The following is a 27,785-nucleotide window of genomic DNA, read 5'->3' on the forward strand; positions in this document are numbered from 1 at the left end:
CCACTCACAGCTATAAAAAAAAAAAAGAACACGTCTAATGTTTTTTTTGTGTCATTTGTTCGATTTGGTCTCTTTATCTACGTTTAGGACTTGTGTGAAAATCTGAGGTAGTTTTAGGCCAAATTTCAGCAGACATATAGAAAATTTTGAAGGGTTCACAAACTTTCAAGCACCACTGTAACAAACCTGTTGCCTCATTCCTAACTGGAACTAATTCCATCTGTACAAATGGTGTTAATAGTGATCGCCGACACAGTAAATTCACAAAATGTTCCCAATAAATCTCCCTTTATTTTTTTAGGATTTATATTCATGAATTTGTCGTTTTGTAAATAAAAGATTTGGTGACATTCATTATACAGTATAAAATCTGTAATATTTTAATTTAGCTAAACCATGATGTGCTTAATATAAATATTTATATTGTACAGTAAATAACGTGGCAATTTTATTTTTCCTTAACAGCATGTTATAAATTAAATAAATGATTGTTTAAGATACGCAATTGTTATTTCAGTTTAATTCCCAATAAAAAAAACCTGCAGACAGAAAGCGTTCTACAGTTTCGGCATTCGCATACGGGCTGCGCTATTCTCCGATATGTCTTTTTAGGCGTAACTTGAAGGTAAAAAAAACAAAAGTCTGATATCAGCCTTAAGCCATTGAGAAATAATTAAACTATGTAAACAGATTCAAGAAGGGATAATAAACCTTTAAAATCCAGACCTGTTCCCATTTTTTGTTTTATACTATCTTTACAGTAAGCCGTCATTTCAACAGAGGGCCTATTTTCTTACTTATATTCCTGTAGAAACACGAGTTATAGAAAAACATGATTAAATATACATTTAAAAAAAATCTTAAACAAAGGAGCACCCTTGCTTTATATATTTAAATAATTAATTACTATTCAGTTATACGTCTGTTTGAATTGTGGATGGTTTCGCCGTATTAGAGAAAGGTAAATTGCTTTCTGGCCCGGTGAGTTCTTTGATGTGCGACAAGGCTGGAACTTTTCATGAAAGACTTTCCACATTCGGGGCAATAAAATGGCTTCTCTCCTCCGTGGACTCTTTGATGGGTGACGAGGTTGGAGCTCTTGATAAAGGATTTCCCGCAGACTGAACACACAAAGGGTTTCTCTCCCGTGTGCGTCCGCTGGTGTGTAACCAGGATTGACTTCTGGTTAAAGCTCTTTCCACATTCAGTGCAAGGGAAAGGCCTCTCTCCCGTGTGAATCCTCTGGTGCCGGATGAGATGGGGGTTAGTGGAAAAATATTTCCCACATACATAGCAGAAGAACTCTTTCTCTCTGGTATTAAATCTCTGATGTCGATAAAAGTCAGACTGTTTGGTGAACCTTTTTTCCCGGTCGTTAAAATGATGCGGTTTCGGAACTGGGTGCACTTTCTGCGGCGCAGCTAGATGCGAGTTAACGCCAAATGACCTCCACCAGTCGGAACAGACAGTTGTTTTATCTCCTACACAGGTCCTCGGATTCAACGGAGGCGTTGATTTGTTGGTGACAATCTCCCTGCACTCGGGGTAGGTTACCAACGATGGGTTGTGCGTTTTCTCTGGGCAGAGGTCCCATTTACTAAAGTCCAGAATGTCAATATCTTTATACAATTGGTCCATCGGAGTAAATATATTCAGATTACTCTCTTCACAAACACCTGTAGGTACATAAATATCAGTTTCCATGAAAGCCCCTTGTTCATAGTACACAGATTCCTCTTTAATAGGAGATGTATACTGTGTCTGATCTGTAAGTGTATAATGGTCATTGTCTGTTTTATTTCCTCTTTCTGCACAAGAGACTGGTTCCTCCTTTATATGAGTAGGTGTCTGATCTGTGGGTGTATAGATGTCAGTGTCTGAGAGGTTTCTTCTTTCTGCACATGAGGCAGATATCTCCTTAATAGCAGATGCTTGGTGTGTATGATCCGTAGGTGTATAATTGTCAGTGTGTGTGAGCTTTCCTCTTTCTGCACAAGAGACTGGTTCCTCCTTTATATGAGTAGGTGTCTGATCTGTGGGTGTATAGATGTCAGTGTCTGAGAGGTTTCTTCTTTCGGCACATGAGGCAGATATCTCCTTAATAGCAGATGCTTGGTGTGTATGATCCGTAGGTGTATAATTGTCAGTGTGTGTGAGCTTTCTTCTTTCTGCACAAGAGACTGGTTCCTCCTTAATAGATGTATGCTGTGTATGATGTGCAGGAGTATAAATGATAGCATTGGTGATATTTCCTTGTTCACAGAAGACGGATTCCTCCTTTACATGAGTAGGCGTATACTGTGTAACATCTGTGTAAATGTCTTTATCGATGACATTTCCTTCTTCATGCGATACAGATTGCTTTGTAATTTCAGTCACATTCCTCTCGGATGTTGTCTTTATCTCACTTTCTTCCTCAATTTTCAGGCATTTTGCTTCATTGTCATCATTTGTAGACTTGCACTCAGTAAAACCGGGATGAAAGTCTTCATACAATGTTTTACCAGCCGCAGACCCATCTGAAGAAAATAAATACACAGTAAATATTCTTCTGGAATAATAATAATAATAATAATAAAATAATAAGAATTTACTTACCGATAATTCTATTTCTCGTAGTCCGTAGTGGATGCTGGGAACTCCGTAAGGACCATGGGGGATAGCGGCTCCGCAGGAGACTGGGCACAAAAGTAAAAGCTTTAGGACTACCTGGTGTGCACTGGCTCCTCCCCCTATGACCCTCCTCCAAGCCTCAGTTAAGATACTGTGCCCGGACGAGCGTACAATAAGGAAGGATTTTGAATCCCGGGTAAGACTCATACCAGCCACACCAATCACACCGTACAACTTGTGATCTAAACCCAGTTAACAGTATGATAACATGAGGAGCCTCCAGAACAGATGGCTCACTACAACAAAAACCCGAATTTTTGGCAACAATAACTATGTATAAGTATTGCAGACAATCCGCACTTGGGATGGGCGCCCAGCATCCACTACGGACTACGAGAAATAGAATTATCGGTAAGTAAATTCTTATTTTCTCTGACGTCCTAGTGGATGCTGGGAACTCCGTAAGGACCATGGGGATTATACCAAAGCTCCCAAACGGGCGGGAGAGTGCGGATGACTCTGCAGCACCGAATGAGAGAACTCCAGGTCCTCCTCAGCCAGGGTATCAAATTTGTAGAATTTAGCAAATGTGTTTGCCCCTGACCAAGTATCTGCTCGGCAAAGTTGTAAAGCCGAGACCCCTCGGGCAGCCGCCCAAGATGAGCCCACCTTCCTAGTGGAATGGGCTTTTACAGATTTTGGCTGTGGCAGGCCTGCCACAGAATGTGCAAGCTGAATTGTACTACAAATCCAACGAGCAATAGTCTGCTTAGAAGCAGGAGCACCCAGCTTGTTGGGTGCATACAATATAAACAGCGAGTCAGATTTCCTGACTCCAGCCGTCCTGGAAACATATTTTCAGGGCCCTGACTACATCCAGTAACTTGGAATCCTCCAAGTCCCCAGTAGCCGCAGGCACCACAATAGGTTGGTTTAGGTGAAACGCTGAAACCACCTTAGGGAGAAATTGAGGGCGAGTCCTCAATTCCGCCCTATCCGAATGAAATATCAGGTAAGGGCTTTTATAGGATAAAGCCGCCAATTCTGATATGCGCCTGGCTGAAGCCAGGGCCAACAGCATTACCACTTTCCATGTGAGATATTTTAAATCCACTGTGGCAAGTAGTTCGAACAATGAGATTTTAGGAATCCCAAAACCACATTGAGATCCCAGGGTGCCACTGGAGGCACAAAGGGCGGCTGTATATGCAGTACCCCCTTTACAAAAGTCTGGACTTCAGGAACTGAAGCCAATTCTTTCTGAAAGAAAAATCGACAAGGCCGAAATCTGAACCTTAATGGATCCTAATTTTAGGCCCATGGACAGTCCTGTTTGCAGGAAATGCAGGAAACGACCTAGTTGAAATTCCTCTGTCGGGGCCTTCCTGGCCTCGCACCACGCAACATATTTCCTCCAAATACGGTGATAATGTTGTGCAGTTACATCCTTCCTGGCTTTGATCAGGGTAGGAATGACTTCATCTGGAATGCCTTTTTCCTTCAGGATCCGGCGTTCAACCGCCATGCCGTCAAACGCAGCCGCGGTAAGTCTTGGAACAGATAGGGTCCTTGCTGAAGCAGGTCCCTTCTTAGAGGTAGAGGCCACGGATCCTCCGTGAGCATCTCTTGAAGTTCCGGGTACCAAGTCCTTCTTGGCCAATCCGGAGCCACGAGTATAGTTCTTACTCCTCTCCGTCTTATAATCCTCAGTACCTTGGGTATGAGAGGCAGAGGAGGGAACACATACACTGACTGGTACACCCACGGTGTTACCAGAGCGTCCACCGCTATTGCCTGAGGGTCCCTCGACCTGGCGCAATACCTGTCTAGTTTTTTGTTGAGGCGGGACGCCATCATGTCCCCCTTTGGTTTTTCCCAACGGTTTACAATCACTTGGAAGACTTCTGGATGAAGTCCCCACTCTCCCGGGTGGAGATCGTGTCTGCTGAGAAAATCTGCTTCCCAGTTGTCCACTCCAGGAATGAACACTGCTGACAGTGCTATCACATGATTTTCCGCCAAGCGAAGAATCCTTGCAGCTTCTGCCATCGCTCTCCTGCTTCTTGTGCCGCCCTGTCTGTTTACGTGGGCGACTGCCGTGATGTTGTCCGACTGGATCAACACCGGCTGACCCTGAAGCAGAGGCCTTGCTTGACTTAGGGCATTGTAAATGGCCCTTAGTTCCAGGATATTTATGTGAAATGACGTTTCCATGCTTGACCACAAGCCCTGGAAATTTCTTCCCTGTGTGACTGCTCCCCAGCCTCTCAGGCTGGCATCCGTGGTCACCAGAACCCAGTCCTGAATGCCGAATCTGCGACCCTCTAGAAGATGAGTACTCTGCAACCACCACAGGAGAGACACCCTTGTCCTCGGAGACAGGGTTATCCGCTGATGCATCTGAAGATGCGATCCGGACCATTTGTCCAGCAGATCCCACTGGAAAGTTCTTGCGTGGAATCTGCCGAATGGAATTGCTTCGTACGAAGCCACCATTTTTCCCAGGACCCTTGTGCATTGATGCACTGACACTTGGCCTGGTTTTAGGAGGATCCTGACCAGCTCGGATAACTCCCTGGCTTTCTCCTCCGGGAGAAACACCTTTTTCTGGACTGTGTCCAGAATCATCCCTAGGAACAGCAGACGTGACGTCGGAATCAGCTGTGATTTTGGAATATTTAGAATCCACCCGTGCTGTCGTAGCACTACTTGAGATAGTGCTACTCCGACCTCTAACTGTTCCCTGGACCTTGCCCTTATCAGGAGATCGTCCAAGTAAGGGATAATTAAGACGCCTTTTCTTCGAAGAAGAATCATCATTTCGGCCATTACCTTGGTAAAGACCCGGGGTGCCGTGGACAATCCAAACGGCAGCGTCTGAAACTGATAATGACAGTTCTGTACCACAAACCTGAGGTACCCTTGGTGAGAAGGGCAAATTGGGACATGGAGGTAAGCATCCTTGATGTCCAGAGACACCATATAGTCCCCTTCTTCCAGGTTTGCAATCACTGCTCTGAGTGACTCCATCTTGAATTTGAACCTTTGTATGTAAGTGTTCAAGGATTTCAGATTTAGAATAGGTCTCACCGAGCCGTCCGGCTTCGGAACCACAAACAGCGTGGAATAATACCCCTTTCCCTGTTGTAGGAGGGGTACCTTGATTATCACCTGCTGGGAATACAGCTTGTGAATGGCTTCCAATACCGCCTCCCTGTCGGAGGGAGACGTTGGTAAAGCAGACTTCAGGAACCGGCGAGGGGGAGACGTCTCGAATTCCAATTTGTACCCCTGAGATACTACCTGCAGGATCCAGGGGTCCACTTGCGAGTGAGCCCACTGCGCGCTGAAATTCTTGAGACGGCCCCCCACCGTACCTGAGTCCGCTGAGTCAGCGTCATGCTGAGGACTTGGCAGAAGCGGGGGAGGGCTTCTGTTCCTGGGAAGAGGCTGCCTGCTGCAGTCTTTTTCCCCTTCCTCTGCCCCGGGGCAGAAATGAGTGGCCTTTTGCCCGCTTGCCCTTATGGGGACGAAAGGACTGAGCCTGAAAAGACGGTGTCTTTTTCTGCTGAGAGGTGACCTGGGGTAAAAAGGTGGATTTCCCAGCCGTTGCCGTGGCCACCAGGTCCGATATACCGACCCCAAATAACTCCTCCCCTTTATATGGCAATACTTCCATATGCCGTTTGGAATCCGCATCACCTGACCACTGTCGCGTCCATAACCCTCTTCTGGCAGAAATGGACAGCGCACTTACTCTTGATGCCAGAGTGCAAATATCCCTCTGTGCATCTCGCATATATAGAAATGCATCCTTTAAATGCTCTATAGTCAATAATATACTGTCCCTGTCCAGGGTATCAATATTTTCAGTCAGGGAATCCGACCAAGCCACCCCAGCACTGCACATCCAGGCTGAGGCGATTGCTGGTCGCAGTAGAACACCAGTATGTGTGTATATACTTTTTAGGATATTTTCCAGCTTCCTATCAGCTGGCTCCTTGAGGGCGGCCGTATCAGGAGACGGTAACGCCACTTGTTTTGATAAGCGTGTGAGCGCCTTATCTACCCTAGGGGGTGTTTCCCAACGCGCCCTAACCTCTGGCGGGAAAGGGTATAATGCCAATAATTTTTTAGAAATTAGCAGTTTTTTATCGGGGGAAACCCACGCTTCATCACACACCTCATTTAATTCATCTGATTCAGGAAAAACTACGGGTAGTTTTTTCACACCCCACATAATACCCTTTTTTGTGGTACTTGTAGTATCAGAAATGTTCAAAACCTCCTTCATTGCCGTGATCATGTAACGTGTGGCCCTACTGGAAATCACGTTCGTTTCCTCACCGTCGACACTGGAGTCAGTGTCCGTGTCTGGGTCTGTGTCGACCATCTGAGGTAACGGGCGCTTTAGAGCCCCTGACGGTGTTTGAGACGCCTGGACAGGTACTAACTGATTTTCCGGCTGTCTCATGTCGTCAACAGTCTTTTGTAAAGTGCTGACGCTATCACGTAATTCCTTCCATAAGACCATCCAGTCAGGTGTCGACTCCCTAGGGGGTGACATCACTATTACAGGCAATTGCTCCGCCTCCACACCATTTTCCTCCTCATACATGTCGACACAAACGTACCGACACACAGCACACCCACAGGGAATGCTCTAATAGAGGACAGGACCCCACTAGCCCTTTGGGGAGACAGAGGGAGAGTTTGCCAGCACACACCAGAGCGCTATATATATACAGGGATAACCTTATATAAGTGTATTTCCCTTATATAGCTGCTGTATTGATTAATCTGCCAAAATAGTGCCCCCCCTCTCTTGTTTTACCCTGTTTCTGTAGTGCAGGACTGCAGGGGAGAGTCAGGGAGACGTCCTTCCAGCGGAGCTGTGAGGGAAAATGGAGCTTGTGTGCTGAGGAGATAGGCTCCGCCCCCTTCTCGGCGGCCTTTCTCCCGCTTTTTTAAGGGAACACTGGCAGGGGTTAAATGCATCCATATAGCCCAGGAGCTATATGTGATGTATTTTTCGCCATCTAAGGTGTTTTTATTGCGTCTCAGGGCGCCCCCCCCCAGCGCCCTGCACCCTCAGTGACCGGAGTGTGAAGTGTGCTGAGAGCAATGGCGCACAGCTGCGGTGCTGTGCGCTACCTTATTGAAGACAGGACGTCTTCTGCCGCCGATTTCCCGGACTCTTCTGTCTTCTGGCTCTGTAAGGGGGCCGGCGGCGCGGCTCTGGGACCCATCCATGGCTGGGCCTGTGATCGGTCCCTCTGGAGCTAATGTCCAGTAGCCTAAGAAGCCCAATCCACTCTGCACGCAGGCGAGTTCGCTTCTTCTCCCCTTAGTCCCTCGATGCAGTGAGCCTGTTGCCAGCAGGACTCACTGAAAATAAAAAACCTAACTTAAACTTTTACTCTAAGCAGCTCAGGAGAGCCACCTAGTATGCACCCTTCTCGTTAGACAAAAATCTAACTGAGGCTTGGAGGAGGGTCATAGGGGGAGGAGCCAGTGCACACCAGGTAGTCCTAAAGCTTTTACTTTTGTGCCCAGTCTCCTGCGGAGCCGCTATCCCCCATGGTCCTTACGGAGTTCCCAGCATCCACTAGGACGTCAGAGAAATTATTATTATCTTATATTGGTTAGGTACCACGGAAAGTGCACAGCACCATACAATGGGGGTAATTCCGAGTTGATCGCAGCATCAAATTTGTTAGCCGTTTGGTAAAACCATGTGCACTGCAGGGGGGCAGATATAACATTTGCAGAGAGAGTTAGATTTGGGTGGGTTATTTTGTTTCTGTGCAGGGTAAATACTGGCTGCTTTATTTTTACACTGCAATTTAGATTTCAGTTTGAACACACCCCACCCAAATCTAACTCTCTCTGCACATGTTATATCTGACCCCCTGCAGTGCACATGGTTTTGCCCAACTGCTAACAAACTTGATGCTGCGATCAACTTGGAATTACCCCCCATGTCAGCAGCCAGTGGTGAAAAGCAGGAAATGGCACTACAGCTCTCAGTGATCCTGTACCCATTTGTATGGACAAGCAGACAAGAGTTGCAGAGGAGGAGGAGGAGAAGACGACGACAAGGAGCACTGGTGGTAAGCATAGTGCAGGGGAATGAAAACGAGTTAAGAGAGCCCTTTCCGAGAGTTTACATTCTAAATAGGGGGAGAAGGAGTTGAAGAATGAACTGGGAAGGAGACAAGGTGGAGAGGAGCAGGTAAGAAAGGAAGGCTGGTAGGCAGCTTTAGGGAAATGTTTAAGTGTGAAGAGCGTTTAAAAGAAGGAAGTTGTACTTTGTGAGGCAGAATGGCCTAGAGGAAAGGGGGCACAGCAGGAGAAATGTTAGAACGGGCATGGGAGGAAGTGACCAGAGTACAGATGAGGCGGCAGCCAAAGAATGAACGGAGAGGGCGGGAGGGAGTGTGGATAGGGATGACGTTGGAGAGGAAAGATTAAGAGCCTTATAAAGAAGGGTGAGAGATTTAAACTGGATTGTGAGAGATATAGGGAACCAGTGAAGGAGGAGATGAAGATGCTGAACTGCAAAAGAGGAAAATAAGGCAAGAAGCAGCATTAAGAATAAAATGTAGTGGGTAAGAGTAGCAAAGAGGGAAGACAGAAAGGACAAGGTTACAGTAGACAAGGGAGGAAATGAGTTCATGGATAAGGGTTTTTGTGACTCTGGAGTTGAGACAAGGGCAAATCCCAGAGATGTTACTAAGCTGAAGGCGGTAAGACTGAGAGATGGCCTGAATGTGATAAGTGAAAGAGAGCGTGAAACAGAGGTTGAACCAAGGCAGCAGACACAGGGAGAGCAGAGACTGTGTTTTTGTCAACAGAGTGAAAAGGGGAGAGTAAAGGGGTCCTGGAAGGGGGAAAACAATTAGTTTAGTCTTCGCCATGCTAAGTTTCAGGAAGTGCTGGAACATTTGGGAAAAGATGGAGAAAGGCAGTTGGAAACGTGAGCAAAGACAAAGGGGAGAGGTCAGGTTAGGATAGGTAGATTGGAGTGTAGATTTGGAGGCTGAAGGGGAGAAGAGAAGGGGCCAATGACAGCGAGTAGCTAGTAAGTGAGGGTCAACAGTGTCAAAAGGAGAGAGACAGATTGTAGAGAAAGAGGAGAGAATTAATCCATAGATTAGGCTGTGAGAAGGTCATTCATGGTGAGTGCAGTGGAGAGGACGGAAACCAGATTGCAGAGGGTCGAGATAAGAGCGTGCAGAGAGGAATGTGGTACGGCAGAGGTCGACAATGCTTTCAATAAGCTTGAAGACAAGGCGGGAGGGGAGAAGAGAGATAGGGAGGTAGTCTGAGAGTCAGAGTCAAGAGGATGGGTGAGACAAGGCATTTTTGAAAGAGAAGAGGAGACTGGGCCAGCAGAGGGATTGCTTGAAAAGATGAGGGGGGGGGAGGGGGGAGACCAGCAGCAGGAAGAGAGAGCAGAGGAGGTGAGGGGGAATGGGGTCAAGATGGCAGATGGAGATGATGATGATAAGAGGACGTGGACTTTATCGCTGGTGGTGGGTGAGAAAGTGGAGAGAGTGGGCTGACCAGAGTGGGGGATAAGCAGGACAAAACCAGGAGGCTGGGAGGAAGAGTTGACATTACAATGGTTTTGATTTTGTAGTAAAGTGGGTGGCAAAATTAGGGCACAAAGGGAGAAGGAAGGAAGGTCATGTACTGAAGTAAGGCTTGGAAAAGTAAATGTTTAGAATAAGAATCCGTATGAATATTATAAGCATCAATCGTCTTTTTCCACCCAATGTGGACAAGTACTCTGTTGAACAAACACCTGGACTGGTTACCACAAATTTAGTCAAGGCTTGGCTAGTGGCTACATGATAATCATCTGTTATGTAATTCATGGGAACCCCAGGTAATAAACAACCTCTCCAGCCATGACTTTATGGGAGCCTCCACACAACCCTAAAATTTCTAGAATATCTTATTGTAGGTTGAGTTAATAGTAATATTAATAATAAGTGTATCTTTTCTTACCCAAGGTTCGGAGAGGCTGTTGATGTTCCATGACGTCTTTGTACAAGTCCTTGTGTCCTTCTATATACTCCCACTCTTCCACGGAGAAATGGACAGTGATATCCTCACATCTTATAGGAACCTGACACACACAATGACACAGTCATCACCCAGACACCTCCCCTGGTGTTACTGTATAATGCCCCATTCCCAGCAGTCACCTCTCCAGTCATCACCCAGACACCTCCCCTGGTGTTACTGTATAATGTCCCATTCCCAGCAGTCACCTCTCCAGTCATCACACAGACACCTCCTCTGGTGTTACTGTATAATGTCCCATTCCCAGCAGTCACCTCTCCAGTCATCACCCAGACACCTCCCCTGGTGTTACTGTATAATGTCCCATTCCCAGCAGTCACCTCTCCAGTCATCACCCAGACACCTCCCCTGGTGTTACTGTATAATGCCCCCTTCCCAGCAGTCACCTCTCCAGTCATCACCCAGACACCTCCCCTGGTGTTACTGTATAATGTCCCATTCCCAGCAGTCTCCTCTCCAGTCATCAACCAGACACCTCCCCTGGTGTTACTGTATAATGCCCCATTCCCAGCACTCACCTCTCCAGTCAGCAGCTGAATGATCTTGTTGGTGAGTTCCAGGATCTGCTGGTCATTGTCCCTCTCAAGTATCAGTGAGTGAAGTGGAGGCACCGTGATGGGGCTCTGGGTCCTGTTCAATCCTCTAGATGCAGAGAGACAGCTGCTAGGTGTCTTACATTCACCAGACTTCTTCATAACAATATAATCCTAAAAAATGATAGAAACATTTCTCTAAAGCAAAAGCACAGGGTTATTTCACACCAAATCAACACTGGTTTCAGATGGACCATTTCAGATTGTAATGAAATTTGGTATAATAAATTCTGCCGTGGGTGTAGAGAAAACCCCCAAATCTTAGGCTATGTACACTAGTTTTGAAGTTACAGGCCTTTTAAGGTGCGATTTTTTTCATGAAAAATTTGGTATTTATATTTTATTAAATTGCACTTGCAGCTCACCTAATTGAGCTAGAGAGTTGGGCACGGGCTCATTTTTGAGTGATTCATAAAAATTGTATTTAAAAATGAAAAAAAAAAATAGTTTTTCAAGTTCACTACATTAGAGGTATGCACGTTCCTCTTCAGATGTGTTTGTTGACAAGATTCTACAGAATGCACCTGCTCCCACTTCTATGCAGGTGCACGAACTTAAGTGGATAGATACTCCATGTAGACAGACGCTTCAACTATGTTGAATATGCCCGCCTTTTACATTTCCCTGGATCACTACAAGTGGTCTAGGTACAGGACGCTCACAAGGATGAAAGTTGGGTAATTTACTGTACTTGACAGGCTAGTGGGGATGAGACACAGAGTAGGAAGGACAGTTCAGTACTGAGTAGGACTGTACCCAGTGAAGGGTGAGCACACAAAGAAAAAGTAACACTGGAAGCAAGGCTAGGGAAAGGAAATAACATGAGGTAGGAGGGCCCTGCCCGTGAGAACCGACATACTAAAAGTAGGTGTGACCAGTTGAACAGTGAACTTTGCAAACCAAATTACCTTTATTATTATAAATGAAAATAATGTCACTATAACAATCCCAGACCCCTCACCTCCTCAGTCAGGGACTCCCTGTGTTAGTAACAGAGATAAGAGTGATGTCACTGTGACACTCTCAGCTTCCCTCACCTCCCCAGTCAGGTCTCTGTTTTAGTAACATAGATAAGAGTGATGTCACTGTGACACTCCCAGACTCCCTCACCTCCCCAGTCAGGTCCCTGTGTTAGTAATATAGATAACAGTGATGCCACTGAGACACTCCCATACTTACTCACCTCCCCAGTCAGCAGATAGATTATCTCCAGGGTAAGGTCTATAATGCTTTCCGTCATCTTGCCCCTGTACTTGCTCATTTTTAATCCATGCGGATTGGAGAATCTCAGTAATTATTGATACTACATTTAATAACTGAAAAACAAATGTGAAGAGCTCAAATTAGAAACAGACCATGTATTTCTAGATCAATTATTACGTTTTACACATCTAATACAAACATAATTTGCATTATCTAATCTACAACAATTTTAATCGCATTAAAATATCTGTGTCAATGTACCGCATACAATATAATACAAAGTGGGTTTTTGAACACTGCTCCAACACGTGACACAGCTGGTCAGACCCATTGTTATTCCCAGGTAGACCCCGTTCACACTGAACCTGTGTCTGCCCTGCAAGACTTGTGTTTGTCATAAGAAAAAATAAGAATTTACTCACCGGTAATTCTATTTCTCGTAGTCCGTAGTGGATGCTGGGGACTCCGTAAGGACCATGGGGAATAGACGGGCTCAGCAGGAGACTGGGCACACTAAAAGAAAGATTTGGTACTACCTGGTGTGCACTGGCTCCTCCCTCTATGCCCCTCCTCCAGACCTCAGTTAGGATACTGTGCCCGGAAGAGCTGACACAATAAGGAAGGATTTTGAATCCCGGGTAAGACTCATACCAGCCACACCAATCACACCGTATAACTCGTGATATTTAACCCAGTTAACAGTATGAAATACAACTGAGCCTCTCAACAGATGGCTCAACAATAACCCTTTAGTTAGGCAATAACTATATACAAGCATTGCAGACAATCCGCACTTGGGATGGGCGCCCAGCATCCACTACGGACTACGAGAAATAGAATTACCGGTGAGTAAATTCTTATTTTCTCTGACGTCCTAGTGGATGCTGGGGACTCCGTAAGGACCATGGGGATTATACCAAAGCTCCCAAACGGGCGGGGGAGTGCGGATGACTCTGCAGCACCGAATGAGAGAACTCAAGGTCCTCCTCAGCCAGGGTATCAAATTTGTAGAATTTAGCAAACGTGTTTGCCCCTGACCAAGTAGCAGCTCGGCCAAGTTGTAAAGCCGAGACCCCTCGGGCAGCCGCCCAAGATGAGCCCACCTTCCTCGTGGAATGGGCTTTCACTGATTTAGGAAGCGGCAATCCAGCCGCAGAATGCGCCAGCTGAATTGTGCTACAAATCCAGCGAGCAATAGTCTGCTTAGAAGCAGGAGCACCTATTTTGTTGGGTGCATACAGGATAAAAAGCGAGTCAGTTTTCCTGACTCCAGCCGTCCTGGAAACATAAATTTTCAAGGCCCTGACTACGTCCAGTAACTTGGAATCCTCCAAGTCCTTAGTAGCCGCAGGCACCACAATAGGTTGGTTCAAGTGAAAAGCTGATACCACCTTAGGGAGAAACTGGGGACGAGTCCTCAATTCTGCCCTATCCATATGGAAAATCAGATAAGGGCTTTTACATGACAAAGCCGCCAATTCTGACACACGCCTGGCCGAAGCCAAGGCCAATAACATGACCACTTTCCACGTGAGATATTTGAGATCCACGGTTTTAAGTGGTTCAAACCAATGTGATTTTAGGAAACTCAACACCACATTGAGATCCCAAGGTGCCACAGGAGGCACAAAAGGGGGCTGAATATGAAGCACTCCCTTTACAAAAGTCTGAACTTCAGGCAGTGAAGCCAGTTCTTTCTGGAAGAAAATCGACAGAGCCGAAATCTGGACCTTAATGGAACCCAATTTTAGGCCCATAGTCACTCCTGACTGTAGGAAGTGCAGAAAACGACCCAGCTGAAATTCCTCTGTAGGGGCCTTCCTGGCCTCACACCACGCAACATATTTTCGCCAAATTCGGTGATAATGGTTTGCGGTTACTTCTTTCCTGGCTTTTATCAGCGTAGACTGAAAAAGAGAACTGGCTGCGCTGAATTTCAGAAGGATTCAAATAACAAAGGAGAGAGCCAATGTATCAATATAAAAAGACAACAGGTTTATTTAAAATATAATGTTAATTAGTAAAAATAATGATAAACAGACATATTGCATTAATGATAACACAGTCCGGTGTCTCACAGTGTCAGCAGTATGTTGGACTTTCACAGAACTGCCTCTGTAAGTGTGATGTATTAACGTCCAAAATCCATACCAGGTATTAGCTGCCGTTCCTACTGCTCAGTATTGATGCATGAAGAAATGTGATGTGACAGGTTCCAATATGGGATCACATGAGGGGGCCAGTGAGTCCGTAAATGAACAATTACCTCTCCAGTGGGTTGGTCCGTCTACCGGGCGTCCCCGGACAGGAATCCTGCGTTACCCACACACAGCAGCAGTGTCACGGAGAGGAGAGCGGGCACCGCTCGGGAATCAGCTGGCTGTAGCGGTATGTGACGGCAGCGGCTATTGGAGATCTCAAAGCCGCCCGGAGTACGAGTGCTGAGATGGTAGCACGTATGAGACACCTGAACAGGTGACGAAACGCGTTAGGACCCGCCTCTTGAATACCTGTTCAGGTGTCTCATACGTGCTACCATCTCAGCACTCGTACTCCGGGCGGCTTTGAGATCTCCAATAGCCGCTGCCGTCACATACCGCTACAGCCAGCTGATTCCCGAGCGGTGCCCGCTCTCCTCTCCGTGACACTGCTGCTGTGTGTGGGTAACGCAGGATTCCTGTCCGGGGACGCCCGGTAGACGGACCAACCCACTGGAGAGGTAATTGTTCATTTACGGACTCACTGGCCCCCTCATGTGATCCCATATTGGAACCTGTCACATCACATTTCTTCATGCATCAATACTGAGCAGTAGGAACGGCAGCTAATACCTGGTATGGATTTTGGACGTTAATACATCACACTTACAGAGGCAGTTCTGTGAAAGTCCAACATACTGCTGACACTGTGAGACACCGGACTGTGTTATCATTAATGCAATATGTCTGTTTATCATTATTTTTACTAATTAACATTATATTTTAAATAAACCTGTTGTCTTTTTATATTGATACATTGGCTCTCTCCTTTGTTATTTGAATCCTTCTGAAATTCAGCGCAGCCAGTTCTCTTTTTCAGTCTATGCCTCCACACTATTACACATATAGTTGCAGGCTGCGCAGTAATTCAGAGGGCTTCTGATATATACATATATTTATCACATTGAGGCGCTTTTTCACAGTTAAATTTGTTTGTTTTTGGTTTTTTATCAGCGTAGGAATGACTTCCTCCGGAATGCCCTTTTCCTTTAGGATCCGGAATTCAACCGCCATGCCGTCAAACGCAGCCGCGGTAAGTCTTGGAACAGACAGGGCCCCTGCTGTAGCAGATCCTGTCTGAGCGGTAGAGGCCATGGGTCCTCTGATAACATTTCTTGAAGTTCCGGGTACCAAGCTCTTCTTGGCCAATCCGGAACCACGAGTATCGTTCTTACTCCTCGCCTTCTTATTATTCTCAGTACCTTTGGTATGAGGGGCAGAGGAGGGAACACATAGACCGACTGGTACACCCACGGTGTCACTAGAGCGTCCACAGCTATCGCCTGAGGGTCCCTTGACCTGGCGCAATATCTCTTTAGCTTCTTGTTGAGGCGGAACGCCATCATGTCCACCTGTGGCCTTTCCCAGCGGTTTACCAACAGTAGGAAGACTTCTGGATGAAGTCCCCACTCTCCCGGGTGTAGGTCGTGTCTGCTGAGGAAGTCTGCTTCCCAGTTGTCCACTCCCGGAATGAACACTGCTGACAGTGCTAATACGTGATTTTCCGCCCATCGGAGAATCCTTGTGGCTTCTGCCATGGCCACCCTGCTTCTTGTGCCGCCCTGTCGGTTTACATGGGCGACTGCCGTGATGTTGTCTGATTGGATCAGAACCGGCTGGTTTTGAAGCAGGGGCCTTGCCTGACTTAGGGCATTGTAAATGGCCCTCAGTTCCAGAATGTTTATGTGTAGGGACGACTCCTGACTTGACCAAAGTCCCTGGAAATTTCTTCCCTGTGTGACTGCGCCCCAGCCCCGAAGGCTGGCATCCGTGGTCACCAGGACCCAGTCCTGTATGCCGAATCTGCGGCCCACTAGAAGATGAGCACTCTGCAGCCACCACAGTAGAGACACCCTGGTCCTTGGAGACAGGGTTATCAGTTGATGCATCTGAAGATGCGATCCCGACCACTTGTCCAAGAGGTCCCACTGGAAGGTCCTTGCATGGAACCTGCCGAACGGAATTGCTTCGTACGAAGCCACCATTTTTCCCAGGACTCGTGTGCAGTGATGCACCGATACCCGTTTTGGTTTTAGGAGGTCTCTGACTAGAGATGACAGCTCCTTGGCTTTCTCCTGCGGGAGAAACACTTTTTTCTGTTCTGTGTCCAGAATCATCCCCAGGAACAGTAAGCGTGTGGAAGGAACCAGTTGTGACTTTGGAATATTTAGAATCCAGCCATGCTGTTGTAGCACTTCCCGAGATAGTGCTACTCCGACCAGTAACTGCTCCCTGGACCTCGCCTTTATTAGGAGATCGTCCAAGTACGGGATAATTAAAACTCCCTTTTTTCGAAGGAGTATCATCATTTCTGCCATTACCTTGGTAAACACCCTCGGTGCCGTGGACAGTCCAAACGGTAGTGTCTGGAATTGGTAATGGCAATCCTGTACCACAAATCTGAGGTACTCCTGGTGAGGAAGGTAAATTGGGACATGCAGGTAAGCATCCTTGATGTCCAGGGATACCATGTAATCCCCCTCGTCCAGGCTTGCAATAACCGCCCTGAGCGATTCCATCTTGAACTTGAATTTTTTTATGTAAGTGTTCAAGGATTTCAAATTTAAAATGGGTCTCACCGAACCGTCCGGTTTCGGTACCACAAACAGTGTGGAATAGTAACCCCGTCCTTGTTGAAGTAGGGGTACTTTGACTATCACCTGCTGGGAATACAGCTTGTGAATTGCCTCTAGTACAGCCTCCCTGCCCGAGGGAGTTGTCGGTAAGGCCGATTTGAGGAAACGGCGGGGGGGAGGCGCCTCGAATTCCAGCTTGTACCCCTGAGATACTACTTGAAGGATCCAGGGATCCACCCGTGAGCGAACCCACTGATCGCTGACATTTTTGAGGCGGCCCCCCACCGTACCTGGCTCCGCCTGTGGAGCCCCACCGTCATGCGGCGGATTTGGAAGAAGCGGGGGAGGACTTTTGTTCCTGGGAACCTGCTGCGTGGTGCAGCTTTTTTCCCCTTTGTCAATATTTTCTGACAGGGAATCTGACCAAGCAGCAGCAGCACTGCACATCATCGCTGAAGCAATAGCTGGTCTCAGTATAACACCAGTGTGTGTATATATAGACTTTAGGATAGCCTCCTGCTTTCTATCAGCAGGTTCCTTTAGGGCGGCTGTATCCGGAGACGGTAGTGCCACCTTTTTAGACAAACGTGTGAGCGCTTTATCCACCCTAGGGGGAGTTTCCCAACGTGACCTATCCTCTGGCGAGAAAGGGAACGCCATTAGTAATTTTTTTTAAATCACCAATTTCTTATCAGGGAAAGCCCACGCTTCTTCACACACTTCATTTAATTCTTCAGATGGGGGAAAAACTATTGGTAGTTTTTTCTCCCCAAACAGAATACCCTTCTTTGAGGTACCTGGGTTTATATCAGAAAGTTGTAAAACCTCTTTCATTGCCTCAATCATGCCACGAATGGCCCTAGTGGACATTAAATTTGACTCATCGTCGTCGACACTGGTATCAGTATCCGTGTCGACATCTGTGTCTGCCATCTGAGGTAGTGGGCGTTTTAGAGCCCCTGATGGCCTTTGAATTGCCTGGGCAGGCACGAGCTGAGAAGCCGGCTGTCCCGCATTTGGCATGTCGTCAAATTTTTTATGTAAGGAGTCGACACTTGCACGTAATTCCATCCATAAGTCCATCCACTCAGGTGTCTGCCCCGCAGGGGGAGACATCACATTTACAGGCATCTGCTCCGCCTCCACATAAGTCTCCTCATCAAACATGTCGACACAGCCGTACAGACACACCGCACACACACACAGGGAATGCTCTTAAAGGAGACAGGACCCCACAAAAGCCCTTTGGGGAGACAGAGAGAGAGTATGCCAGCACACACCAGAGCGCTATATAATGCAGGGACTAACTGAATTATGTCCCCTATAGCTGCTATAATATTTACTGCGCCTCAAATCTGTGCCCCCCCCCTCTCTTTTTTACCCTTTTCTGTAGTGTAGACTGCAGGGGAGAGTCAGGGAGCTTCCTTCCAGCGGAACTGTGAGGGAGAAATGGCACCAGTGTGCTGAGGGAGATGGCTCCGCCCCTTTTTCGGCTGACTTTTCTCCCGCTTTTTTCTGTATTCTGGCAGGGGTAATTACCACATATATAGCCTCTGGGGCTATATATTGTGGTTATTTTGCCAGCCAAGGTGATATTATTGCTGCTCAGGGCGCCCCCCCCCCCAGCGCCCGGCACCCTCAGTGACCGGAGTGTGAAGTGTGTATGAGGAGCAATGGCGCACAGCTGCAGTGCTGTGCGCTACCCTGGTGAAGACTGAAGTCTTCTGCCGCCGATTTTCCGGACCATCTTCTTGCTTCTGGCTCTGTAAGGGGGACGGCGGCGCGGCTCCGGGAACGAACACCAAGGACGGGTCCTGCGGTCGATCCCTCTGGAGCTAATGGTGTCCAGTAGCCTAAGAAGCCCAAGCTAGCTGCAAGCAGGTAGGTTCGCTTCTTCTCCCCTTAGTCCCACGTTGCAGTGAGTCTGTTGCCAGCAGGTCTCACTGTAAAATAAAAAACCTAATATATACTTTCTTTCTAGGAGCTCAGGAGAGCCCCTAGTGTGCATCCAGCTCGGCCGGGCACAGAAATCTAACTGAGGTCTGGAGGAGGGGCATAGAGGGAGGAGCCAGTGCACACCAGGTAGTACCAAATCTTTCCTTTAGTGTGCCCAGTCTCCTGCGGAGCCCGTCTATTCCCCATGGTCCTTACGGAGTCCCCAGCATCCACTAGGACGTCAGAGAAAGGAGATTTATGGTAAGAACTTACCGTTGTTAAATCTCTCTCTGCGAGATACACTAGGCTCCACAGGGAATGACATTAGGGTGTAGAGTAGGATCTTGATCCGAGGCACCAACAGGCTCAAAGCTTTGACTGTTCCCAGAAAGCATATTGCCGCCTCCTCTATAACCCCGCCTCTGTGCACAGGAGCTCAGTTTTTGTAAACCAGTCCAATGCAGTAGCAGGCAAAAAGAGACGACAACTGTTAGTAGCCACATACACCACATTCTCACAACAGGAGAAAGTGTCAGCGGCTAATGCCATACCAACCCAAAGAAGCTAAGTGTGTCAGGGTGGGCGCCCTGTGGAGCCCAGTGTACCTCGCAGAAAGAGATTTAACAACGGTAAGTTCTTACCATAAATCTCGTTTTCTGCTGCGGGGTACAATGGGCTCCACAGGGAATGACATTGGGGATGTCCTAAAGCAGTTCATTATGGGAGGGGACCCGGCATCCAAAGGAAGCATCCTGGGAGGCGGAAGTATCGAAGGCATAAAACCGTATGAACGTGTTCACTGAGGACCACGTAACCGCTATGCACAATTGTTCAAGGGCCGCCCAAGAAGGTCCAACCGACCGAGTAGAATGGGCCTTTATGGTAGCAGGAGCTGGAAGGCCAGCCTGTACATAAGCATGTGCAATCACCATTCTAATCCATCTGGCTAGGGTCTGATTGTGAGCAGGCCAGCCACGTTTGTGAAAACCAAACAGAGCAAAGAGAGAATCCGACTTCCTAATGGAGGCAGTTCTCTTCACGTAGATACGGAGAGCCCGTACCACACCCAAAGACCGCTCTTTGGAAGACAATTCAGTAGAAGCAAAGGCCGGAACCACAATCTCCTGATTAAGTTGGAAAGAAGACACCATCTTAGGTAAATACCCAGGACGTGTTCTAAGAACCGCCCGATCACGGTGAAAAATAAGATATGGTGACCTACAAGATAAGGCACCCAAATCAGACACCCGTCTAGCAGAGGCAATAGCCAGCAGAAACAAAACCTTAAGAGAAAGCCAAATAAGGTCTGCAGATTCAAGGGGCTAAAACAGAGATTCTTGTAACGCCTCTAGAACCACCGACAAGTCCCAAGGAGCCATAGGCGGGACATAAGGAGGTTGAATCCGCAACACACCCTGAGTGAACGTATGAACATCAGGTAAAGTCGCAATTTTCTCTGGAACCAAACCGACAAGGCAGAACCTTGATGGAGGCCAGGCGAAGGCCCAAGTCCAGGCCCTGTTGTAGAAAGGCCAAAAGTTTGGCCGTACTATACATGTAAGTGTCATGATTGTTAGATGCGCACCAAGCAAAGTAAGTATTCCAGACCCTATGGTAAATCCAGAGCAGAAGCCGGTTTCCGGGCCTTCAACATAGTTTGAATGACCGCCTCAGAAAAACCTTTGGCCCTCAAGACGGAAGCTTCAAGAGCCACGCCGTCAAAGCCAACCGGGCTAAATCCCGATATACACAGTGGCCCTGAACGAGGAGATCTGGGCGCTGCGGAAGTAGAAGGGGACGCTCTATCGAGAGACCCTGAAGGTCTGAGGACCAATGCCATCTGGGCCACGCGGGAGCGATCAGAAGCAGGATTCCTCCTTCTTGCTTGAACTTCCTTATTACTCTGGGCAGGAGTGACACCGGAGGGAACACGTATGGCAGCTGAAAGTTCCATGGAATTGCCAGTGCGTCCACGAACAGTGCTAGAGGATCCCTTGTCCTTGCTCCGAAGACCGGAACCTTGTGATTGTGTCGGTCTGTTCTGTATTAAATGCTGGGCCAAGTTCAGAGCATTGAACACCGTCCGCAGTTCCAGAATGTTTATCGGGAGAAGAGACTCCTCCTTGGCCCACCGACCCTGAAGGGAGTGTTGCTTCAACACTGCGCCCCAACCTCTCAGACTGGCATCCGTCGTCAGAAGGACCCAGTTGGAGATCCAGAAGGGACGACCCTTGCTCAATCGTTGGTCCTGAAGCCACCAGCTCAGTGACAGATGGACCTCCGGAGACAAGGAGATAATTTGAGACCTGATCCGGTGAGGCAGGCCATCCCACTTGGCAAGAATCAACTTCTGCTGAGGTCGGGAATGAAATTGAGCGTACTCCACCATGTCGAAAGCAGACACCATGAGACCTAGCACTTGCATTGCCGAATGTATCAACACTTGTGGACGAGATAGGAAGCATCGAAACCTGTCCTGAAGCTTCAGGACTTTCTCCTGAGACAGGTTGTGAGTCTCCAACAATGCTCCCAGGTGCACCATGCTCTGAGCAGGGACCAGGTAAGAGTTCTTCCAGTTAATGAGCCATGGCTTGCAGAAACTGGATAGTCGGATCCAGATGGCGTAGGAGAATTTCTGGGGAATTTGCCTGGATCAACAAGTCGTCCAGGTACGGTAGGATCCTGACCCCTTGACGGCGGAGTACAGCCGTCATTACCGCCATGACCTTGGTGAAGACTCGCAGAGCCGTGGTCAAACCAAAAGGTAACGCCCGAAATTGGTAATGGAGGTTGCCAACCGCAAACCTCAGGTGCTGCTGATGCGACACTGCAATGGGAATATGCAGGTAAGCATCCTGTATGTCCAGGGAGACCATATAATCCCCAGGTTCCAAGGCCAGAACAATAGAGCGAAGAGTTTCCATACGAAACTTGGAGACCCTCACAAATTTGTTCAAGGACTTGAGGTTGAGAATGGGCCGGGAGGACCCATTCGTTTCGGGACTAGGAACAGCGGTGAATAGAACCCCTTGCCTCTCTGAGCCAGAGGCACCTGTACTACCACTCCTGTGTCCAGGAGGGATTGTACCACCGAATGAAGAGTTTTTGCATTCACGTGATCCGAAGGGATGTCTGTCAGGCAAAACCGATGAGGGGGTCGATTCTTGAAGGATACGTCGTAACCTCGAGTGACGACTTCCCGTACCCAGGCATCGGAAGTGGTCCTCAACCATTCCTGGGTATACCCTAGAAGTCGGCCCCCCACCCTGGGATCCCCCAGAGGGAGGCCCGCCCCGTCATGCGGCAGGCTTGACAGTTTTGGAAGCAGGCCCTTTTGGGTTTGGGCTTATTGGGTTTGAAAGTGCGAACCTGTTTCGGGTACGCATGACCTTTTGCTTTCCCTGAAGGACGAAAGGAGCGAGATGGAGTACTTTTAGCCTTCGGCACCGAAGGAGCAGTACTAGGTAGACATGCTGTTTTAGCAGAGGCTAAGTCAGCCACTATCTTGTTGAGGTCTTCTCCGAAAAGAATGTCTCCCTTAAAAGGGAGTACCTCCAGGGTTTTCTTAGAGTCCAGATCCACAGATCAGGACCGTAACCAGAGAATCCGGTGAGCCAAAATGGACGTTGTAGAAGCCTTGGCAGCCAGAATACTGGCATCAGAAGCCGCTTCCTTAATGTAATGAGAAGCTGTGACAATATAAGACAGACATTGTCTATCATGATCAGAAGCGTTGGAAGGCAACTCAGCCTCCAGCTCCTGAGCCCACGCTTCAACAGCCTCTGCAGCCCATGTCGCTGCAATGGTGGGCCTATGCGCAGCACCAGTTAGGGTTTAAATTGCCTTTAAACAACCCTCCGCACACTTATCCGTCGGTTCTTTCAGAGACGTGACAGTAATTACTGGCAGAGCTGAGAATACCACCAGCCGCGCCACCTGCGAATCCACTGGCGGGGGTGTCTCCCAATTTTTAATTATCTCCGCAGCGAGGGGGTAGTGAGCCAGCATCTTCTTGTGTTTCTTTCGTGGATTTTCCCAGGACTCCTGACGTATGTCAACTAAATGTTCAGAATGAGGTAAAACTTGTTTAACCACTTTCTGACGTTTAAACTTGTCCGGTTTCTTAGGGGCAGCATCAGGCTCCGGATCATCAGTAATTTGAAGAATGGTCCTGATAGCCTCCAACAAGTCAGAAACATCCACCTGTGAAACAGATTCCCCATCAGAAGCGTCGGGATCAGAATCGGTGGGGTCAGTATAAATGCCATCCTCATCAGAAGAGGAGTCTGGGACATTGGTGGATTGTGAGGAAGTAATGGCCCGCTTAGAGGACCCCTTGGTCTTAGGCGGGCGAGGGTTAGACTTCTGAGTAGTCAGTGATTGGTTCAATTGCTGTAACTGAGCGGACAGTTGATCTGCCCATGGCGGGTTAACCGCAGGGACCATAAGCGGTTGTACCGGCACAGGAGGTCCCATAGGGGGCGTTAGTCTAGTTACCAGCATATTCAATAGCGTGGAGAAGGTAGCCCAAGGTGGGTCATTATGAACCCCCGTTGCTACAGTACCACGTGGGGGTAAGGATCCCCCAGAACCTGAACCCTCAGCTGCTATGTTTTCCTCAAATGTGTCTGCAGCGTCACCACCACATAATGTGGGATCAGCCCCAGCACCATTGCCCTTTGTAGCCGACATATCCGAAAGCTCAATGCAAGGCAACACAGTACATTATCAGCAGCACAATACCTGACAAGAACCCCCTGTGTAGTGCATCAGCACAAACAGGGAATTCAAGAGGTATATGGTGACTAAAAATCACAGAGAAAAATACACACTGAGTATATCCTGCGAACTACCTATATTAAATGACAAACCTGACGCACTTAGCCCCCTCAGGTTATAGAATATAGGGATAGCAATCTGAGTGAGATACACGAGATGGAGGTCACACAGCAGCTATATGCACACACACACACACACACACACACACACACACACACACACACACACACACACACATAGTCACATAGTACTATGTATAGCTATACACTCAATAGATATAACAATGCACAGTAAAGACTGGAAGTATATCACAGGGTACTTGTACTATATAACCCTGACTAAATGCACTCTTTCTTAACTAACACTGTCAGCAGACATGTAGAATACTTAAGTGTCCTGTAAAATACACAGCGCTGACATGCAGGCGGCTTTACAGAGGAGGATTTGCCCAAACAGTCCCAGGATCAGCTCAGCTTGTCCTAATGGCGCCCAAACGATGACAGGGAGTGAGGGAGAGAGACATATGCAGCTCCAGGGCGGGAACATTTACTCTAAATGGCGCCCTGGGGGGGGGGGGCTATAGGTCAAAGCCTATCCCCCTGCTGGACTTCACCACCGGGTACTGTGGGCTTATATAAACGGTTTATGAGAGAAAACCGACCTGTGCCCTTACCCAGTAGCGGCTCTTGCCACGGGCAAGCAGGCTTTTTGCCTGGGGCGCCGCTACCCTGAGGGTGCCGCCGTGGCAAGAGCAGCTACTGCTCCTCCTTCCCTCCCTGCTCCCCGGCTGCAGCGAGCGATGTGTGCGCCCGCTACAGCCGGCATCACTGACTGACGCTAGAGGTCAAAATTGACCCCTAGTGTCAGTGCGGCGCTGCTATGGGAGAGACGTCATTACGTCTCTCCCATAGAGCGGAGCTGGCGCCCGGAGACAGCAGCAGCGGCAACAGCGGTCCGGAAAGAGGAGCGAGGCTGGTAAGTATTTTCTTTTAGGTTTTGAAAGCGTCGCTACTACTGGGGGCACATATAGGGGGCACAGCTACAAGGGGCCCTATCACTGGGGGCACAGCTGCAAGGGGCACAACTACAGAGGGCACATACAGGGGGCACTGCAACAGGGGGAACAGCTACTAAGGGCACTACTACTGGGGGCACATACTGGGGGCACTACTACAGGGGGCACATCTACAGGGGGCCCTGCTACAAGGGGAACAGCTACTGGGGGCACTACTACAAGGGGCATATCTACAGAGGGCACATGCTGGGGCACTACTACAGGGGGAACAGCTACTGGGGGCACAGCTACTGGGGGAACAGCTACTGGGGGCAAATTAACTGGGGGCAAATCTACAGGGGGCACAGCTACAGGGGGAAAATCAACCGGGGGGCACAACTACTTGGGGCAAATCTGGGGGCACAGCTACTGGGGGCATAACTGTGGCCACGCCCCTCCCCTAGGAAGCCACGCCCCTATTTTTTGCAAACTGACTTTTGCCGGGGGGGGGGGGGGCGCGCCAGTGGAAACTTTCACACTGGGCGCCGCAAGGTGTAGAACCAGCCCTGCCCTTACCCTTGTGGGCTAGTGGGGTCCCTGTACTACCACAGTGTCCACGCCAGCGCGCATGGCCCGCCTCCCACCGGCCGCGCAGGATCGTGATTTACAGTGGGTCCCGCCGGGGGGACCCACTTACCTCCTCCCTGAGTGCGGCCACGCGATCCAGGAGAACAGCGGTCGCGTGTGTGACTAACTGGAAGAAAACCGGAGCCTCCGCTGTAGGTACCCGGCAACCAGGGCGCGGGAGTGTACAGCGCCACTGGGGCAGGTGATGGAGCTGCAGCAGGAGATATCTGACTGACATCCAACACAGACAGTGCCTCTGCTGCAGCCCTTGAATTCTTCATTTTTCTTTTAAAAGCTTCTTCTCAAGGCTGCTGGAGCAGCCCCCCTGTTGTATGCCTGCTTACTGCATGGCACCAACTACAAAACTGAGCTCCTGTGCATGGAGGCGGGGTTATAGAGGAGGCGGCGCTATGCATTCTGGGAACAGTCAAAGCTTTGAGCTTGTTGGTGTCTCGTATCAAGATCCTACTCTACACCCCAATGTCATTCCCTGTGGAGCCCAGTGTACCCCGCAGCAGAAATTGACTTTTTTCAGGCTCACAAAGATGAGGTCATAAAAAGTGGGTGGTGACTGCTGATCAGCCATCCTGATTCCCCAATCAGCTCCTTTTAGCATGACCCGGATCAGTGCTGGGATCCAACCTGGTAATTACCAGGGTCAGAGTCACGGGACACACAACTTGGGGCCTAATTCAGACTGGATCGCTGCAGCGATCGCAGTCTGAATCCCTATGTGGAATGTGCACGCGCACCCCGGGAGTCCAGTAAGATGCTAAAAGCATCTCAGGGCTGCGATTGCCTCTGCCTGTGGTAGGAGGCGTGCCAACGGCATTAGAACACTGCTGGTGGGCCGTGGTCCAAACAACGGAGGCGTGTCCGTATCATTGCAGGGGCGGGACGCGGCAGCCGCTGCGACCCGGGACGCGGCGAGTAGCGGACTGCCAGCGCGTAGGAGCTGCGGTGGCAGGGAGGTACTCAGCGGGTGCAAAAGCATCGCCGCTGTGCGATGCTTTTGCACCCTTGCGAGGGGGAGGGGGAACGGGGGTAGGGCCAGAGATTCGGAGCGAACTAGCCCATGTCTGAGAAACTGATCGTAGATGTGCTAAATATCGCACATCTACGATTAGATCGGATTTACCCCCTAGTTTGACCCTTTTACACCAAGCCAACACCTGGGTTGTCCCAGTAATACCTGGGTCAAAAGATTGCTGTGAAAGGGGTATAATAAGGAACTCACAGTAATGAAGTGACATAATACAGATATACAATAATATCAGTGCTCTTCTTTTTGGGTTAAAAAGTAATAAAATAAAATACACAAATTCTTAGCTCTTTTCGGTGATATTTATTTTCTATCTTGTGTGCAGTAGCCCTATAGAAACTCCCATTAGTATAAGGTAGTAAATCGAGCTGCTGCGGCATCATGCAAACAGAGAATCGGCTCCGCAATGATAGAATACAGATATTTCAGTGATAAATGATTATATAGTGATATAATACAAAAATGTAACAAACTTAGTGATCTATAATAACATTATGATAGAATGCGGAGCTATAAGTCATATATGATAATATAGTGGTATGTTAGATATATAATAATATAATTGATAAATTAATATGACAGAATGCAGAAATGTAAGTGATTAAATAGTGACATAATACAGAAGTATCATAATATCAGTGATATATATACAGTACCAACAAAGTGATATACAATACCTATAAATAGATGGCACATGACAACACAGTGATTTTATGTAGATAAACTATTATTAGTGCTACACAATAACACATTGACAGAACACAGATATATTAGTGGTATGGTATAATATAGTGATATGATAAACAAGTAAACAATTTGACATATTAACATAGTGGTGTATTACAGGTATCATTCAGTTATGCATGATAATTACAGAGTGATATATATATACACATATATACTTACATATAATAACAGCTATATTACCATCCATCAGACACTACTTGGCAGATAACAATATCAAGTACAATGAAATGAATACTTCCTTTTTACAACCTTAGACACCCATTCCGGAAGTGATAGCAGTGGGAATCAGATGATTCTGAGTGTGGTAGTCTTTTTCCGCATACT

General features: G+C 48.0%; 1 protein-coding gene across 1 annotated transcript; it reads right to left on the reverse strand.

The window, feature by feature from the left end:
• Nucleotides 1-271: 271 nt before the first annotated feature.
• On the reverse strand, nt 272-27,785 carry LOC135054797 (zinc finger protein 436-like). Its single transcript, XM_063958133.1, has 5 exons — nt 27,621-27,785; nt 12,484-12,616; nt 11,226-11,414; nt 10,630-10,750; nt 272-2,519 (listed from the first exon to the last, which is right to left on the reverse strand). The coding sequence occupies exons 2-5, from the start codon at nt 12,559-12,561 to the stop codon at nt 952-954; spliced, it is 1,956 nt and encodes a 651-aa protein (XP_063814203.1). The 5' UTR covers nt 12,562-12,616; nt 27,621-27,785; the 3' UTR covers nt 272-951.

The sequence above is a fragment of the Pseudophryne corroboree genome, chromosome 3, assembly GCF_028390025.1.
Source record: "Pseudophryne corroboree isolate aPseCor3 chromosome 3, aPseCor3.hap2, whole genome shotgun sequence".
Lineage (NCBI taxonomy): Eukaryota > Metazoa > Chordata > Amphibia > Anura > Myobatrachidae > Pseudophryne > Pseudophryne corroboree.